At 51.7% G+C, this 17,216-nt stretch overlaps 7 protein-coding genes across 7 annotated transcripts; 5 read left to right on the forward strand and 2 right to left on the reverse strand.

Moving 5' to 3' along the window:
* The first annotated feature begins 23 nt into the window (after positions 1-23).
* BO95DRAFT_444920 (chaperonin-containing T-complex subunit CCT6) lies at positions 24-2,251 on the forward strand. Its single transcript, XM_025587005.1, has 7 exons — positions 24-182; positions 253-347; positions 404-425; positions 485-526; positions 582-602; positions 656-829; positions 893-2,251. Exons 1-7 carry the CDS (start codon positions 141-143, stop codon positions 2,117-2,119), a joined length of 1,623 nt encoding a protein of 540 aa, XP_025440275.1. The 5' UTR covers positions 24-140; the 3' UTR covers positions 2,120-2,251.
* On the forward strand, positions 2,231-2,538 carry BO95DRAFT_203804 (uncharacterized protein). The gene has a single exon (XM_025581055.1). It carries the CDS (start codon positions 2,342-2,344, stop codon positions 2,504-2,506), a length of 165 nt encoding a protein of 54 aa, XP_025440276.1. The 5' UTR covers positions 2,231-2,341; the 3' UTR covers positions 2,507-2,538.
* Positions 2,427-4,025, reverse strand: BO95DRAFT_444921 (putative histone acetyltransferase (MysT1)). The gene has a single exon (XM_025587006.1). The coding sequence runs from the start codon at positions 3,648-3,650 to the stop codon at positions 2,571-2,573; it is 1,080 nt and encodes a 359-aa protein (XP_025440277.1). The 5' UTR covers positions 3,651-4,025; the 3' UTR covers positions 2,427-2,570.
* Positions 4,026-4,896: 871 nt separating this feature from the next.
* BO95DRAFT_367921 (uncharacterized protein) lies at positions 4,897-7,926 on the forward strand (the record flags this gene model as incomplete). Its single annotated transcript, XM_025582803.1, has 3 exons — positions 4,897-5,103; positions 5,161-6,035; positions 6,072-7,926. The coding sequence occupies 3 exons, from the start codon at positions 4,897-4,899 to the stop codon at positions 7,924-7,926; spliced, it is 2,937 nt and encodes a 978-aa protein (XP_025440278.1).
* A 338-nt stretch (positions 7,927-8,264) lies between these two features.
* Positions 8,265-10,219, forward strand: BO95DRAFT_393778 (asparagine--tRNA ligase SLM5). Its single transcript, XM_025583675.1, has 3 exons — positions 8,265-8,611; positions 8,682-8,802; positions 8,875-10,219. The coding sequence occupies exons 1-3, from the start codon at positions 8,343-8,345 to the stop codon at positions 10,129-10,131; spliced, it is 1,647 nt and encodes a 548-aa protein (XP_025440279.1). The 5' UTR covers positions 8,265-8,342; the 3' UTR covers positions 10,132-10,219.
* A 694-nt stretch (positions 10,220-10,913) lies between these two features.
* BO95DRAFT_203867 (uncharacterized protein) lies at positions 10,914-11,354 on the forward strand. Its single transcript, XM_025581056.1, has one exon. The coding sequence runs from the start codon at positions 10,975-10,977 to the stop codon at positions 11,224-11,226; it is 252 nt and encodes an 83-aa protein (XP_025440280.1). The 5' UTR covers positions 10,914-10,974; the 3' UTR covers positions 11,227-11,354.
* A 585-nt stretch (positions 11,355-11,939) lies between these two features.
* BO95DRAFT_465674 (transferase family protein) lies at positions 11,940-13,586 on the reverse strand (the record flags this gene model as incomplete). The annotated part of the gene is made up of 1 exon (XM_025589153.1): positions 11,940-13,586. The coding sequence occupies one exon, from the start codon at positions 13,584-13,586 to the stop codon at positions 11,940-11,942; it is 1,647 nt and encodes a 548-aa protein (XP_025440281.1).
* Positions 13,587-17,216: the final 3,630 nt, after the last annotated feature.

Here is a 17,216-nt window from a genome sequence, read left to right on the forward strand (position 1 = left end):
CCGCATTCACGGCAAACACCACCGCTAAGGTTTCTGGCAGTGCGGGCATCCTCTATCGGGCCTATAGCAACAGCAAGCTGGTTTAATCTCAAGTCCTTTCGTTGGGTCCTTGTTGCTTGTCATTCAATCCCTCTGCAGAAATGTCTGCGACGCAATTACTCAACCCCAAGGCCGAGTCGAGGGTATGAAATCCATCCCCCCCCCTCCTCACAATAGCCCCTCAGTGGCCTAGCAGAGACTAACGGCTCACAGCGGAGAGCGGAGGCTTTGAAAGTGAACATTAGCGCTGGTGAGGGTCTCCAGGATGTCTTGAAGTCTAATCTTGGTCCCTCTGGAACGTTGAAGATGTATGTTTGGTGTCCCTGATAACTTCCCAACTTCTTAATTAGCTAACAAATCATAGGTTGGTGGACGGTGCAGGCGGAGTATGATTTATTTCCTCTCAACCGGTCGAGCGAAGGTCTAACAACAGAGTCTCAATCAGATCAAATTAACTAAAGATGGCAACGTTCTTCTCCGTGAGATGGTAAGTCTATCTTGGCCAGCGCTTTCTTCCATCGACTAGAGACTAATTTCAATAGCAAATTCAAAACCCCACGGCTGTAAGTTACCTTTCCGGTCATATATCGAAAGCCCCTTTCTAATTGCCTCGAAGGTTATGATCGCTCGTGCTGCGACAGCTCAAGATGATATTACTGGCGACGGAACGACGTCCGTTGTCCTGTCGGTTGGAGAGCTCTTGAAGCAGGCAGATCGTTACATCTCCGAGGGTCTGCACCCTAGAGTCATCACGGATGGTTATGAGATTGCAAAGAACGAGACTCTCAAGGTATGCTATCTTAGAGAAATTTCTACATTTTCGGCATACTGAAGTATGATGGCATATAACTAGTTCCTCGATCAGTTTAAGATCGAGCGAGCCATCGACCGCGAACTCCTACTGTCCGTCGCCCGGACGTCCCTCAGCACAAAATTGAACAGCGCCCTCGCTGAGAAGCTCACCCCCGATATTGTCGATGCCGTCCTCGCTATCCACAGAGCTCCTGAGAAGCCCGATTTGCACATGGTTGAGATTATGACGATGCAACACCGCACTTCTTCCGATACCAAGCTCATCCGTGGTCTCGCTCTTGACCACGGCGCCAGACATCCCGATATGCCTAAGCGTGTGGAGAATGCTTTCATCTTGACACTGAACGTCAGCTTGGAGTACGAGAAATCTGAAATCAACTCCGGTTTCTACTACTCTTCTGCTGAGCAAAGAGACAAGTTGGTGGAGAGTGAGCGCAAGTTTGTGGATGCCAAGCTGCAGAAAATCGTGGAGCTCAAGAAGCTTGTTTGCGGCAACGATCCTAAGAAGAGCTTCGTTGTGATCAACCAGAAGGGAATCGACCCCCTGAGTTTGGATGTCCTTGTCAAGAACGGAATCTTGGCTCTCCGGAGAGCTAAGCGCAGAAACATGGAGCGTCTCCAGCTTATTTGCGGTGGTGTCGCACAGAACAGCGTGGAGGATATGACCCCCGATGTTCTCGGCTGGGCTGGTCTTGTCTATGAGCACCAGCTTGGTGAGGAGAAGTACACTTTCGTCGAGGAAGTCAAGGATCCTAAGTCCGTGACTATCCTCATCAAGGGCCCCAACCAGCACACCATTGCGCAAGTGAAGGACGCTGTTCGTGACGGTCTGCGCTCCGTTTACAACACCATCGTCGATGGTTGTGTCGTTCCCGGTGCCGGTGCGTTCCAAGTGGCCTGCGCCGGCCACCTGTCGTCCGACGCCTTCAAGAAGACTGTTAAGGGTAAGGCCAAATGGGGTGTCCAGGCTTTCGCCGATGCACTTTTGATCATTCCCAAGACTCTTGCAGCCAACTCGGGCCACGATATCCAGGACTCTCTGGCGATGCTTCAAGACGAGCTCGCCAACGGCAACAACGCCGGTCTGGACTTGACCACCGGCGAGCCGATGGATCCTGTGCAAGAGGGTGTTTTTGACTCTTTCCGTGTGTTGCGTAATTGCATTGCCTCCAGCACGGGCATTGCCTCGAACCTTCTACTTTGCGATGAGTTGCTCAAGGCCCGTCAAATGAGCAGACAGTCAGGACCTGGTGGTATGGACGAGTAATGTGGCTTCTACAGACAAGGCATATCATGTAAAGCACTTCTGTGAATTTCTTCATCGGTTTGCAGGTTAGAAAAATACTCTACGTCGAAAGTAGGCTCAAAATTGGCCATACTAATGCATCTTTGGCACATCCTAATTGAATCGAATATAATCCACAGAGCTCGCACTCCGCCAGAAATTAGCACCGGTTTACTGGCCTAAGCTACCATAATTTGGTTCGATATGTGCTCCTGGAGGTTTTCTGAGCTGTCCTCGGCCGCGGCATTGTTCTCAGGACCTTCGCAAGGTTTAGGATTCATATACACGCCAGTCTTGCTCTGCGGAGTTATTAAATCGGGATCCAATCGTACATGGCGTTTTCATACGGTCAGTAGCGTATGTAGATAGTAGTAATACAAAGGGCGCTGTTCCACAGACGCGCATACAGAAAGGAGCATAGCTGCAAGAGAGACTATCCATCGCCGCTTTCATTACTGTCCCCATTGCTCTCTTCGTCCGAATCGGTCTGAGCCCATTTACCATGAAACCCCTCATCTTTAACCGGGTCCCACAGGGCCATATGATGAGACTTGGCCCATTCGAGGACGGTTGTCTTTCGTATTGTTACAATTGAGTCACCCCCAGCGCTAGTCGCTCCAGATGAATCCTTTGACTTCCGCTTCTTGGCCGGCGTGGCCGGCTGAACTACTCCCAGACCCCTGAGAGCTGTGATGACGTCCTCGGTCAACATGCCCGTTGCCAGACCAATGTCCTGCACTGTCATGAGCTCATGGGCGGATCTCTTTTTCGAGCCCTTAGGGGACTTCGACTTCTGTGGCACAGCAGCTTCCTCTGCGTCCTCGGCCTTCCAACCATGCAAGAGCAAGTGTCTGGCCACACGCTCCTCCCAGAAGCGCGCGTAACTCTTGCGACCCATTTCGCTCAATGGTCGCTCCGGCCCGCCGATCAACCCACTGTCGCGCTCCCAGGCACTAATCTTATAACTGACCCCCATCAACAATTTCCCAAGCTGCTTGTGCTGGTACGGGGGGAAGACCAGGATACAGGCGAGATTGTTGGCATCCCAGGAGAGCTTTTCCTTCGAGAAGAATCCCAGCACATGGTAGAAATCGGGGTCGGCGGGGTCGGTGAAAACGAGGAGGTAGTAGAAGAAGGACACGACATCGAAGAAGACCGACTTGTGATCAAGAAACAGTTTCGCAAACAGGGAGAGGTTCTGCGCGTAGAGCTTGTGATGTTCGCCGTCCAACTCCCAGACCGAGTAGCCTCCCTGCTCGTAGACCTTGACCCCGGGCGGTGATTTCCGGTGTGGGCAAAGGCGCGTGTGTTTCGCGTAGGCGTGCTCGTCGCACGAGTAACGGAAGCACCAGCGACAGACGTACAACCTGTCTGTATCCTTACTAACTAAGTCCTCCGGATATATGGACTGGTACCAGGTCTGGAAAAGGAGATCACCGAGTACGACGTGCTTCACATTACGTTCGGTTGTGGAGGACGGCTCAGCACGCGTCGCGGGATCGTCGGCGGCCATTGAAGACAGGCAAATCCAGCACGAGGAGGTGCACTAGGCTTCAGAATTGCGATTGAGGAGGGAGCGGAGGGCTTGAGATGTTGGAGGAAAGAATTAGGAAGAATCCTTCTATGCCGGTGAGAATGTGATGTGAACGTGCTTCCGTGTGTTGGCCATTGGAATGGGTGTTGGAGTGTAGGAGGTGTGTTGTCGAATGTACTCCCTGATCGGGATCGCTAGGTATGGATTGATTAGCCTGAATAGGATTCAATTCCTATTGAACCAACACACGTAGTAGGGTATTCTGTCTTGACTGTCCGTTTTATTTCGCCTTTTGTTCAGAATAATCGTCTGAGATGTTTCCGACTCGATCCATTTCTTTGTAGTGGTAATGGCATATAGAAGATACTAACTATAGCTAATGTAGAATGTACTAATTCGCAGCCGCAATGATGAACGGGTCATTTGACGGGCCTCCCCCGGGCCAATCAGCAGACCTCAAAGGCGGGGGATGCTTTGGGAACTGGAAAATGAACGGAGCAGCTTCTCCAATGGTTGATTGACTGATTGAACCTCTGATTTTACTTTGACCGTTTGACTGTTTGACTGTGTGAGACTGAGAACTGAGGAAGAGGACCCGGCCAACCTTGAAGTGTTCCCCCCCTCCTCCCTCATCCTCATTGGAGACTGTCTGATCGACCTTCTTCACATCATCCCTATTGCCCCTCCCCCATACCCTCGAGTCTGTCTCCAATATATCGCTGCCTGGATCCTGCTTGCCTTGCTTAATCGCTCGTGTTTAGTTGTACTGTCGATGATTGCTCTCTTTCACGGAAACTCTTTTGTTTGGACCGAAGGCAAATCCAAGCTGCCCAGTAGATTACATACGACGACTGACCTGACTTGGTACAACCACCAACACCACCACTGCTACTACTAATCACCCGCTCATAGGCAGCAGCAATAGTGACGACTATAGGCTTTCTGTGTATTGATTTCCTTTGCCTCCGCAACTTTCCCTCCTTATCACCTTTCCAGGGTCTCTATCTCTTTATCTACAAATAGTCACTCTGTCAGTTCTCGACATTGACATTTTGCATCTACCCGCTCGCTGCCTATCCCGTGCGGTCCACTCTTCCTCGGATATCGATATCGCTCCTTTGCGACCTACAAACTACGATCATCTATCGTCTCTGATTGAAACCTGCTCTTCTGGCGGCTTTGGGACGGAGTCTCTCTCTCCCGCGACCGCCCGCTAGCTTCAGAGATGTTGAAGCCTTTCCAAATCAGAGATCTCCACCGGTCCTCACCATCGTCATCTCCAAATGAGGCCGCAGATCTAGACCGCCCCCTGTCTCCAACGAGACGCCGGGGTATCGTGCAGCTGTCGGCGTCTCAATATGATAATCTATCTTCCAGCCATCCGCGAGCCCGCTTGACGTATCTTGACGAAGATGATGGGGAGCTTATCACGGTACGAGCTCCAATCCTTGACCGTTGATCTGAGTACTGACATGTTGTATAATGGTAGGTCGGTTCTTCTCTTGAGCTCTCACAGCGACTTGAGGAACCCGTTGATGCAGAACTCGATCCTATCACAGCCGCCCAACCGGCCCTCGAACCTATGCATATTTTTGACATTCGACGGTCAAACTCAGTCACGGAGCTGTGGAAGAAATTCGAATGCAAGCAGGAAACACGGGAGACAAAGGATATGAATGATGCGACAACCGAGTTCACACCTGCAGAACCCTCCGCATCAACCACCCACCAGACAGCAGAAGGCTCAGATTCTCCACAGAGAGATGCTCACGCAGCTGATATCGAGGAGTCCGAATCGCTCCTGGCTGCATTCGAGGCTGAGATGGCCAAGTTTCTCAGTGCTTCTCGGCCTGCAACTGGTCCTACACCCCCCGCAGAATCCTTCTCCTCCTCCTCGTCGCAGTCAAACTCAGAGTCAAGATCGGCCAGGCCTCAGAATGCAGCCGAAGCATTTACTCACGCAATGCATAGTTTGATTGACGGGGCTGAGTTGCTCAGCTCTGGGTTAATGTCAAGATTGCCTGAGATTGAGAGACAACTGCAAAACGCTCAGAGGGCCATACCTGAAAATGTTGGGGCCTCCGTGCAGGGAGCTCTTGCAGCCGTAGAAGCTCAGCTCAGACAAGTGACTAATTCCCTAAATAACTCTCCAGCAGTGACTGCACAGGCGGCCCACATATTAGAGGGCGAGCTTCCCACGGCCACGAGCACAGTGGAAAGCCTGCGCTCCATGGCGTCCGAACTTGGCAACGTTGGCCACACCTTGTTTGAGGCATTCGAGACAGAGCTTGGCTGCAATCGGACCAGGCCACATGAGCAATCTTCTGCTACATCCACAGAGCACCGGAGCTCGGATGATCTGGTGTCAGACAGGAATCCCGAATTCACGCAAGCCCGTAGCACGGAGACCAGTCTTGAAACAACAGACTCAACTAAGGGCCTCGAAACAGAGAAATCAACTACGAAAGAGGAAAACGAGGCAAAGGATGCCGGGTTGCAGGAAATTGCGGCTCAGCCTAGGATGTCTAGCAATCTCGACTCCAGTGATCCGATCTCAGAGCCGTCTCGTCGTCAGACTCAACCCATCCGCTTCCCCAATGTCCAGCCTCCTATGCAGCCCATGCATCATTCTCGACGCCGCCCTCACCCTTACCCACCTCCGGCTCCTTATCCTCATCACCATCCACGCGCACCTCCCTTTCCTCCTTTTTTCCATCATCCGCCACCTCCGCACTGGCAACCTCCTCCAGGAGTCCCTCCATCATGGCCATTCTCAACACTACCGGAGCTCCGCAATGGCTACCCCTCTGCACCCCCTCTACCACCACCTCACTTTCATTTGAACCATCATCCTTTAAACTTGCGGTCACACTTACATCGAGGAAGACACCAAGGCCGATACCCAGTCGGGCCCACGACCTTCTCGGATGTGCCGGCTGACAATGATATGGGCTCCACGGATGTCCCTCCCGCCGCTTGTCAACCGCGTGGAGTGCGACCCTCCGAAGAGGGTACCGCATTGTTCATTGGTAATGTAGGCTTTGACGTCAGTGAAAAGATGATTACCGACGTTTTTGCCTCCAAAGGATTTTTGGTTGACGTCCACCTCCCCCAAGAATCTGAAACTGGGAAACATGCTGGATTTGGATACCTACAGTTCCCAACAGTACATGCAGCAAAGGCAGCTTTGGATGCTCTACAGGGAGAACATATTGACGGACATGCCATCAACCTGGAGTTCAGTGACCATTCGCCCATTCTCGGGTTACGACCACAGAAATCTCAGTCGCAACCTGAATCGAATCAGCCAGTGGCCAGTGCTACTTCCCCTTCAAAACGGCCATCAGAGCTTCAGGGTTCCGTGGCGTCACCTCCAAGGCATAGTGTCGACGAGGCTTCCGCGAAGCGCGCGGTGCCCCTGACGGTGGCGGACCTGTGCTCCAGCGATAATCGCAAGCGAGGCGATGTGGTGTCCTCCCTGAATGGCCTGGAAATCTCATCAGATGATGATGCTGATCAGCTCAACATCCTTTATCCATCACTCCTCCCTGAGGGTTCTCCGCAGCCATCAAGGTCGAACAGCATCCCATCAACTTTGTCAGATTTGACTGCAGAGGTCGAGCAGCGTCGCTTCCCACCGATTTCGCAGCTAGAAGCGCAGTTCCGTGCTATGCAATGTTATCAGACCGCGCCGGCTCAGAGTAAAACCCCAGACGACGGCCCCAAAAGTCTGGATGCTGGATTAACATCTTCATCGTCGTCGTCGACCATTCCGGGTACATTTCCGGAAACCAGCGGCGATGCTGCTAAGCCGGTAGAGATCCCTTCCTCAAGTCACCATGTGCCAGACGAGCTTGAGAGTCAGGTTGGGCCTCGTCGCCATAGTCGACGCTCGAGATCTATGAAGCATCCTCACTCATCCTGGAAGGGTCATGGTGTAGGTTCTGGCCAAGTAGAGCCCGGGCCGTCTCACAATTCCTTTGGCCGCCCAAGGCCAGGCTTTAGTCACCGTGCTAGACATCACCGAGAGCCCGAAGGCTCCTCTAGCCAGCCACAGCTGACTCCAACCATGCGGCAAACCAGCATTGATGCATGCGTGGCTACACTGGTTGATTTGGGTTATGGTGGTGCAAGCGATGGCGGTCTGCAGCGCATCGCAGTGTATGCTGCAGCTGCAGATGCTAATGTGCTTGACGCTATTGACATGATCGAAGAGGAACGGAAAGCCTATGAGCAGCAGGGATCCTCCGTGTGATGATTCATGGTATAGCATTAATTGTTTCTGGCTCGTGCTATTCGATATGACTGCGATTCGCTATGATTGTGCGTTCCGGCTGGACTGAGGATTTGTTTTTTTTTATTGGGACTTCTTGTTCATTCAAGACTGATGATAGCACTCTACTCAGAATTAAAACTAGCAGTTAGGTATTCATTTTTTTAAATGCCTTGTTCAAGCGAACACTAGCAGTAGTTGTAGGCACAGCATATCTATAAGGTAGTCTCTACTCCGTAGCTTGTAGCGTCCGGTCACGGCGGGCGGAGCTGAATCATCATGCCGGGCGGATGCCGCCTTTTTTCTCCGCAACGCGCACCCTGGAGCTTGACTTAGGATCTACTCCGCCAGTGTAGCTACAATTACATTCATTATCTACTCCTGTTCCTCCTTCAAAGATGCGGATCTGGCGTCGGTCATTCGCCACATCTTTTGCGAGGCTCAATTCTAGGCCCGCGACAACGGTCTCAGGCCCTCCGCTTCTCCGGTGCGCGCAAGTCCTCGACAAAAACCGCACAGGACCCAAGAGTCTGGAAGACCAAGAAATCAAATTACAGGGATACATCAATAATGTTCGCAAACACAAGCGCTTTTCCTTTGTAGAATTCGCCGATGGATCAACTGTCGAGGCTCTGCAGGCTATGGTGAGTGCGGCGCAGGCCGCTGGGTATGTTCCCTCTGATCTCTGTTTTCTTATTGAGTCGACAAGTCAATTAATCTCGATTCTATCTTTACAGGCTAACCAAGGGAACAACGCTTGAAATCACAGGAGTGTGGAAGGCATGTCCTCCAGGCAAGTCCCAGACGCATGAGCTGCATGCAACATCAGTACACATTATAGGTGAAACAGATGCCGAGGTAGGCTGACATCCTCTCCAGCAGTACGAAGTCATTAATCCAGGGCAGCTCTGTTGACAAGCTATATGCCAGACCTACCCCATCCAGAAGAAATATCAAAGCGCCGACTTCCTTCGTCAAATCCCTCACCTCCGCATGCGCACTCCCTTCAACTCACTTCTCTCCCGGCTCCGATCCGAAGTCCTATACCAGCTTGGAAATGTATTTCGAAATGCTCCGAATGGAGGATTCGTACAGGTGCAGCCGCCGTTGATCACGTCGTCGGATTGCGAAGGCGCAGGTGAGACGTTCACCGTGTTGCCAAAGATAGCATTGGGGGGAACAGCACCCCCCGCCGAGGGCGAGCACTTCTTCCGCGCGCCCAAATACCTTACTGTCTCGTCCCAGCTACACCTGGAAGCCTACGCGGCCGAGCTAGGTAATGTCTGGACTTTGTCGCCCAGTTTTCGGGCCGAGAAAAGCGACACGCCGCGCCACCTCAGCGAGTTTTACATGTTGGAAGCCGAAGCGAATTACATGCACGATTTAGACTCGTTGACGGATCTCGTCGAATACCTGCTCCGCGACCTCACGCGGCGGCTCTACGACACCCCCGTCGCACAGGAACTCATCTCGTACAAGGGACCTGTGGAGGAAGGCAAGGAGGGCAGCACCAGGCCCGACCTACTCGCACGCTGGCGCGCCCTGTTGGACGGGCCCAAGTGGCGACGCATGACCTACACCGAGGCGATAGAGAAGCTTCAAGCGGCGGTTGCCACGGACGGCGCCTCATTCGAGTACCCGCCCACGTGGACGGGAGGGCTTCAGCTCGAACACGAGAAGTACATTGTAGAAGTGATGAACCACGGTCAGCCGGTCTTCGTAACCGATTACCCGAAGGCCATCAAGCCGTTTTACATGGCACCGTCCAGCGACGGAGACAGCAGCCGCCGTCACGGCGGCGAAACCGTCGCGTGCTTTGACCTCCTCCTACTCGAGGTCAGCGAGGTCGCAGGCGGGTCTCTTCGCGAGCACCGCCTCCCCGAGATCATCCAGAACATGCGTGACCACGGCTTGATCAAGCAGGTTGCTGCCAATGAGGACGGGAAGAGCGACTCCCCAGCGGACGACTCGTCGTCATCCTCCCCAGCCCCAGCCCTCTACCCCCATCTGCTTCCTGGGGAAGACCTGGGCCATCTCCAATGGTACGCCGACCTCCGACGCTGGGGCACGGCGCCGCACGGGGGCTTCGGAATGGGCTTTGACCGGTTCTTGAGCTACTTGGCCGGGGTACCTAGTGTGCGAGACGTGGTAGCGTTCCCTCGCTACTTTGGTCGGGCAGATTGTTAGCCTTTTCCACCTGGGGAAAGAAACTAGCTATTGTATATTCATGTATTTTTATCACCGTGACCTTCCAGGAGCAAAGCGTAATCTCCACACACGCACACATACACCTTTCACCACCGGTAGACACCGACCTACCTATCTTGTTATACCTACCCCAGCACGGGATGGGATGCATGACAAATATAAGCATAAGCAATAAGCACTTGCATGAACTACAAAATCACCCTAACTACAGTACCAGGTAAGACTAACCCAAGAGTAGAGTAGATTTGATTCGATATGCTACAACAACCACCACCACCACCACCACTTGGCATCCTAAAGCACCCATCCCCCGTTCTTGTTTCCCCTCTGCTCCTCCAACCCCCACCCCCAATCCAGTAATTGGTAAGTACTAGGTAGTAGGTAAGGCAGGCAGGTACCGACCTTTCCAAGCCAGTGCGTGGGTACCTACCTAAAGCAACGCCCCATTCCCATCTAGGCAACACTCGACTGCACTGGACTGGACTCAATCAAAGAAAAGACGCGGCGAACTCGGGCAGGATCCAAACTCCCATATAACTTTTACGAACCCCTTCGTTTAGCCCAGTAGTAATCGGGAAAACCCCCCAGCCCAGCCCAGCCACCCAGAATAAAAGACCCCCCGCCACAATGTCTTAGAAGGTTATAGATGTCTGACCTAAGCTAAGCCTCCGAGACCTCCGGTTCAGATACCTTTTTTTTTGGTGGGGGGGAGGGGGTGATAAAGCAAATCCGTGGAGCGATTAAGATCCAAGACATTTGGGGGAATGACTGCGTTAGTCAGTTCGTATAGACGGGATTGAACGCTCTCAAAAGCGCATAGGCATGGGCATGGGCATGGGTATGTTTCTTGTTTCTTGTTCTTTTTCTCGTATTCTGGTCGGGGACCGCGGGGTGTGGAATCATGATGGGAAAACTTACCACGCCACTGGAAGAGGAGGAGGAAGTCTATTTGCGTTGCGAATGGTGGTTTGTTTTTGGGGCTACATTTGGGCGGGGGGGCATTTGTTGGGTTTGTTGTTTGGCATTACGTTTGAAGATATTACTACTAGTCGGGATGGGGGTCATCTGTCCTGATGGGACGGTATCTGTGGTGGGTGTCCCATCTGGGTAGCGAGTATCTAGGGGTAATGGAGTAATCTATAAAGAAGCTCGAGATGGAATGGATGCATAGTTATTTGTCGAACAGGGTTTCTTGCCTGGGGAGTCACGCAGTTTTGGCCTGGGTGGCTACTAGTGCTGATAGATTAGGTATTATCGTAAAGATGGTGCTACGGAGTACGTAGGGTAGTAAGTCTAGAGGTGTCAAGCTTACGGCAACAGATTGCGCAGGGAATATGATGTTAGAAAAGCCTTGGCTGATTGACGGTTGATTATTCTGCACTAAATATACCTGTTATGTATGACAGTGGCTAATTGTAGGACTGTGGGGGCGGGAACAAGGAAGGTGGATATGCGTTGGATAGTGCTTATGTCTGCCTCGCTCGCAGGTGAGTCTTCAGGTTGACTTGAATGCGAAGACTCGGACATATACGAGGACGGCAAGTGATTCAAGTCATGTACAGTACAGTACTTCTTGCTTGGTCAATCAATATATTGTGGAAATAAAAAGTCGGCAAGTCTAATGCACTTATCAAGGCTAGCCCCCAATCAGTACCAATGCTGGCTAGCAATCATAGTTGATACTCTAGGTACGAGGTTCAATTAGCCTCTTTAGCCACAGTAGCGGAGTTACCAGCCCAATGAAGGGTGCGATTATGTAGTCACATTGCACTGCCTCAAGTATCCAGTCACTCTTTAAGTCGCATTCCGGGAAACAGTAATGGATCTCGAAGCAACCGCTCCATGTCATCTGTCCGAAGATGCAATGAAATGTCCACACCATGCGCTGTCCAAGTAGTCAGCGACGGGGGATCTCCCATCTCTGGGATCCGAGCGGGTGGCGCCTCCTTGATCAAGACAAGCCCATCCAGGTTTGAGAGAACACCTTCGGCGTAGCGAACCTTGCCTTCTGCGCCGTATCCCAGCCCGAAATCAACCTCATACAGACCGGCACGTGCCCACGTCGTCACCATCGTGTGGCGTCGACCCAGGAACCCTGTCCAGATGCGCTGCGGAGAATTTTCGAACGCTAGCCGGTGTAAATAAGCTCCCAGGCTAGCTGGATTGTTGACAAGTGTGATGGTCTCGCGGATGCGCTGCGTGATGTGGGGTAAAGAGAGGGTCTCCTCTCCACTGGTAGTGGTAGTTGTCGTGGTCACCTCTTTTCCCGTCATGCTCACATTCACCATCAGTATGGGTGACCCCAGAAAGGCATCACTGAGATGGAACACCGGCCGCAATCCACAGGTAAGATCGCAATACACTGGGCCGTTGTCGTCGTGCATCTGCCGCGCGCGGTTGATACACGCCCAGATGTGAGCCAAGACGGCATCGTGTCGACTTATTCGACCATTGGTGTACCCTCCCGCTTGTTCGTAGATGATGTCTACTTGGCACTGGGTCAGGTGTAGGACGTAGTAGGATACGCGAGCTTCATGGTCCCATTCGGACCAGGGTATGCATTTGCCTGCCGGGACGATCACATCGTGCTGGAATGCTTCAGGGACGTCAGATGGCCGGATAGATCCAGGTTCTGGATTCCACCAGTCATAGCGATGAATTGGTAGGTCCTCAGTCTGCCGGATAATTGTCTCATCCTGCGTGTCCGCATTGATGTCGCCTGCAGCCAGAGCATCGATCTGGTCCGGTCGAAAGACTGGGGTCAAGACAGGAAGAGGACTCTTGCGCAGTATCGCCCGATTAATGCTTGCCCAGTCCTTGACAAAGTGTACCAAAGTTTGTGCATCCGCCAGTGGATGTGCGAATTTCACTGCTAGGACGAACCCTCCGCAAATGAGTTGAGTAAGCTGAATCGCCAGCACGGGTGGAGAGGCGCCGTCTTCTCGGGCCCCAGATTTGCGGAGTGGATTAGCGAGTTGTGTTGAGGGCACAAATTCGCTCAGATGTGTATCACTGCAGTCCCACAAAGGTTGTGCAGCTGTCCGAGAGAGAGGATGGAGTTCATCCAATGTCACGGAAGATTGTGCAGTGACAAATTCGACGCCTGGATCATCAGAAGTGCCATACTGTACAGACACGCGACCAAATCGTTGAGTGTGAGGTACTGTACAATCGCTGACTGTGGTCACTGCTTTCAACTGCCCGCAACAGTGGGGATAAGCGTCCAGGGCGATGATAAGGGACTGACGAAGATGGTCCACCAGGTCGGATTGGCGTTCACGTGCAGGAGGTTCAAAGAGCCAGGCCGCGCAAGTCGCAAGGTAGTCCGCAGTGGTGGCGTCCAATAATGACAGTGGCACAATTCGCTCGGAGCTTAGCTTTGCGCTTGGGTAAAGCCTCTCGCACGTCAATCTCGTGGTTTCGTGGCACGCCATTGTGATTGGTTTGAAGTTCTTGGATGCAGGATATTAAAGAATGCATAGCCACCAAACGCATTTTGGTTGACGCGATACACGCACCCATTTTATGTTATACAGTGCATTCTTCGTCGACCATTTTCGTTGGCCACGAGAAGCCAAACCGAGACATCTTTGCAGTCATGATGGCTCATAATGATTGCGGTGCGACTTCGAATCCTGTAAAGCACATGACTCATTGATTTGGCCGTTGGATAAGGTGGCGCGAGTAATAAGAAACGCCAAGGTGGAATGGATTGATCGAGACTTTCATTAGCAGGGCCCAGTGACTACCCTACCGTAGGTTAGTGGGCGATGCGAACGCCATAATGGCGGTGGCTGCACTATCTATCCAACAACGCAATGTCTCCAAGTTCTCCAGGCTGCCGCAGCCTCTCTCCATATAGTCCATCCAGCTGGGAAACAAGTCGAGTTGGGATGAGTCCCGTAGTGAGAAGTTTCGATTGATCACGAAATTGTACGACAAAATGGGGCGACCAACGTATTCTGATGGAGAAGCCGCGGAACCCCCAACTCCATCTCAGAGGAGGGGGTGTCTATACTTCGTGGATCGGGGACACGTGAGGAAAGAACACGAAGCGGAAGGATCAGCGGTGAGATACTGCCGTGTGTTCACATGATAATCAAGGATTGGCTGTGCCCGCCTTAGTGACCATCGCCGAATTATTATTACATCCTTATTCGAGTATTCAACCTTGACGAAGCAAGAAAGTCCACATTAAGGGGGGCCAAGTTGCTCTAACTCTTTGTCGTGGCCCCATGCCTTCTTTGACTTGACTTACTAGTACGAGTACGATACAATTTTAGAATCTCATCCGCTAAATCCGAAGAGTACACCCACATGTACAACTGGTCACATTATCATCACTGCTCTCCTAGCTGGTGCCTGAGAGAGAGGGGGCAACATGCTAGCGGATCATTCGGAAGGTCTGGTCTAGGCGTTGTACGCATATCGGTTCCATCCTTTCGTCGAATATTCGATTTCTGGAAGGTGTTTCTGTGAGATCCATCGAAATGGGGGGAGGGGAACGAAAGGGGACCTAGATTTGGTATTGTCTGGTGCTCGGGAGCGGCGGATGCCTTTGATGAAGACACGATATGTAACTTATCCACTGTCCACAGGACCCCTCCCTTCTCATCCCCTTTCATCTAAATAGCTTTGGATCCGTCCTTCTACTCCCTTCACAGCGTTATCTCCATGGGTCAAGGACTGGAAGAAGATTCAACTACTCAGCAGCACTACCAGACCCGGGAATCAGGTCCGGAGGGGAAAGGGAGAAGAAGGGGGCGCTTCTAACCGACCGGGAAAACTTTGGAACGCCGTAATTAGGATTATTTGGTCCCATCTATTGCTCCTCTGGACTGGAAACAGGAAAATCCTAAGGGAATATACCCACCCCGAACGGATACTTTATTCCCTCCAAGCTGCGGTCTGGGCGGAGCCCTCGCCAGAAACAAACCCAGCCCACTTCTCTTCCCCCCCGAATCAGGCTCGCTGGGCCGCGATCCACCCCCTCGTCTACGGTGGATTTTGCTCGGCAGAAATTCTAGGTCCGACGGGCCTTGTTCTTTTTTTCACTCATATCGGAGTACACTTCGATGATCAGGCGGTTTCAGATGCAAACTCAAGTGGTTCAGCTTCCGCAATGGGTTCTCAACAGGCCATGTACTCGTAAGTACGGAGTAGGTTGAAAGGAGAAACTCGGCGAAGCGCGGGGAGGGCTCGATCTTGGGGTTCGGCACGAGGTTCCATCGCCGTGTATCTTCATTCCAGGGTCTAGGTTTTGTTTGGGCTTCATGAGTAGGCCCGTGATAGAGTCAATAAGGCGTAAGGTATTACTTTAGACAGTTCGATCGCGCATAGCATCGGGTCATCATCATACGGTGTATCTACAAGTAATCTATCTAGGACAATTGATTGACCCGTAGACCCCACCACTGACTGTACCCTGACAGGCTCAATTCGGATCTGCCATGGATGACCAGCATCGTGTCAAAACAATGAGCTGGAAGATTGGCAGATTGGCAGATTGGCAGAGACATCTATTACTTCTCACGTATGAAAGGAGGAAAGAAAGAGGGTCACATCAGATTGACCACGCGGGAGAAGGGGGCGAAGGAAGGGAGGGGTTGAGGGGGCCGGGCAGAATGCCAAGTTGCCAACCTTACTGGTGTTAAGCATATTCTCTCGGTCTTTCTCCGGCGTCAGATGGAAACTGGGAACTGAGTTAACGCCCAACAGCCTGGGAGAGAGCCAAGGACCGTTCAAGTCTATCCCGTCCATAATACGCGACCTAAAGCCTTGGCCTGGAATCGCTTCCCAATCTGAAGAGCAACGTTGTTGGCAAACTTGAACAACAGACGGAAGGGAAGGTTACTGATAACTGATACAAGAGGACTCCATAGCATGAATTGTTTGTCTCAAATTATGATCGGACTGGAATGGAAATGATTTTTTGATACCATTTTGGGCGGCAACTGCCTAGAACGGAGACCCGTGGATCGCCTCTTCGTATCGGCTGGATTTGCTCGGCAACCTGATGAGGACACCTGTTCGGTTTAGAATGTGTGATTTTGAGGTGATTTTCTTTCCCTCCCAGCTGGTAATTACCAATCTCCAATTTTACCTAATTAAACTCGCTTCTAACTCTGGGCTTGCTTTCCCTTCTTTCCTCCTTTTTTTTTATCTCTTTGTTCCCAACCGCGATACGGAACTGTCGGCTCGGCACCGCTCTTTCCCAGCTATCCACATCCCAACCTGGAACTCTCTGCTCGCTTAGAGACAAGAGACAATTTGATGGGCGGGGAGGTGGAGGGGGTTGAAGTTTCAGATTAATGGTCGATCCAATTGCCACTTCGATTTACTGAGAATCAGAATAGGCAGTCTAACAGTTGTCTAAACCCAGATCCCTGTAGCTTCTTTCCCAAACCACATTGTACTCATACTAAATATGTGTGTGTGTGTGTGTGTGTGTGTGTGTAATGATATCAAGTACGATGTATGGACAAAAGACCATGTGTGACCGCAGTGCTACGCAGATCTTCTGTGAAAACCTCAAGAAGGATACTGGACACATTACAACCAGGGTCACTTACCAAGTTACTAAGGATTGGCTAAGCCTTGGCCTATCTTACTATCGCGGTACTGAGATAGCTGGCTGAGTTTATCCATAAGCAGCCAACTAACGGAGAACCAGTCGCAAAACTCGTGTTGAACGACATCAATCTCTACGTAGTAGCCAGCGGGGATGGGCTGGCTTGGCTTCTGCGGCGCTTTGACACTTGGGGCGTGAGTTTGACCAAGGATAAGAATCCTCGGTCATGGGACCTTAATATGAGTATCTTGCGCCTACGGAGGAAGTACTGCTTATAGATAGGAGTAAGAACAAACAATCTAGTTTCATTGTTTAGTCAATCTCCCGTTCCCTTCAAGGGGGAAATTACACAGAGACACCTATGTTCGTGATTATACCCATTGCAAGTAGTCGGAACGTGGACTAAGCAGGGACAGGGAATAGGAGACAAATAAACAGAGCCTATCACGGATGCGGAGTATGTCACTAACCTAGGCAATAGTCGAGAGACTAG

This window comes from Aspergillus brunneoviolaceus, assembly GCF_003184695.1.
Source record: "Aspergillus brunneoviolaceus CBS 621.78 unplaced genomic scaffold BO95scaffold_51, whole genome shotgun sequence".
Lineage (NCBI taxonomy): Eukaryota > Fungi > Ascomycota > Eurotiomycetes > Eurotiales > Aspergillaceae > Aspergillus > Aspergillus brunneoviolaceus.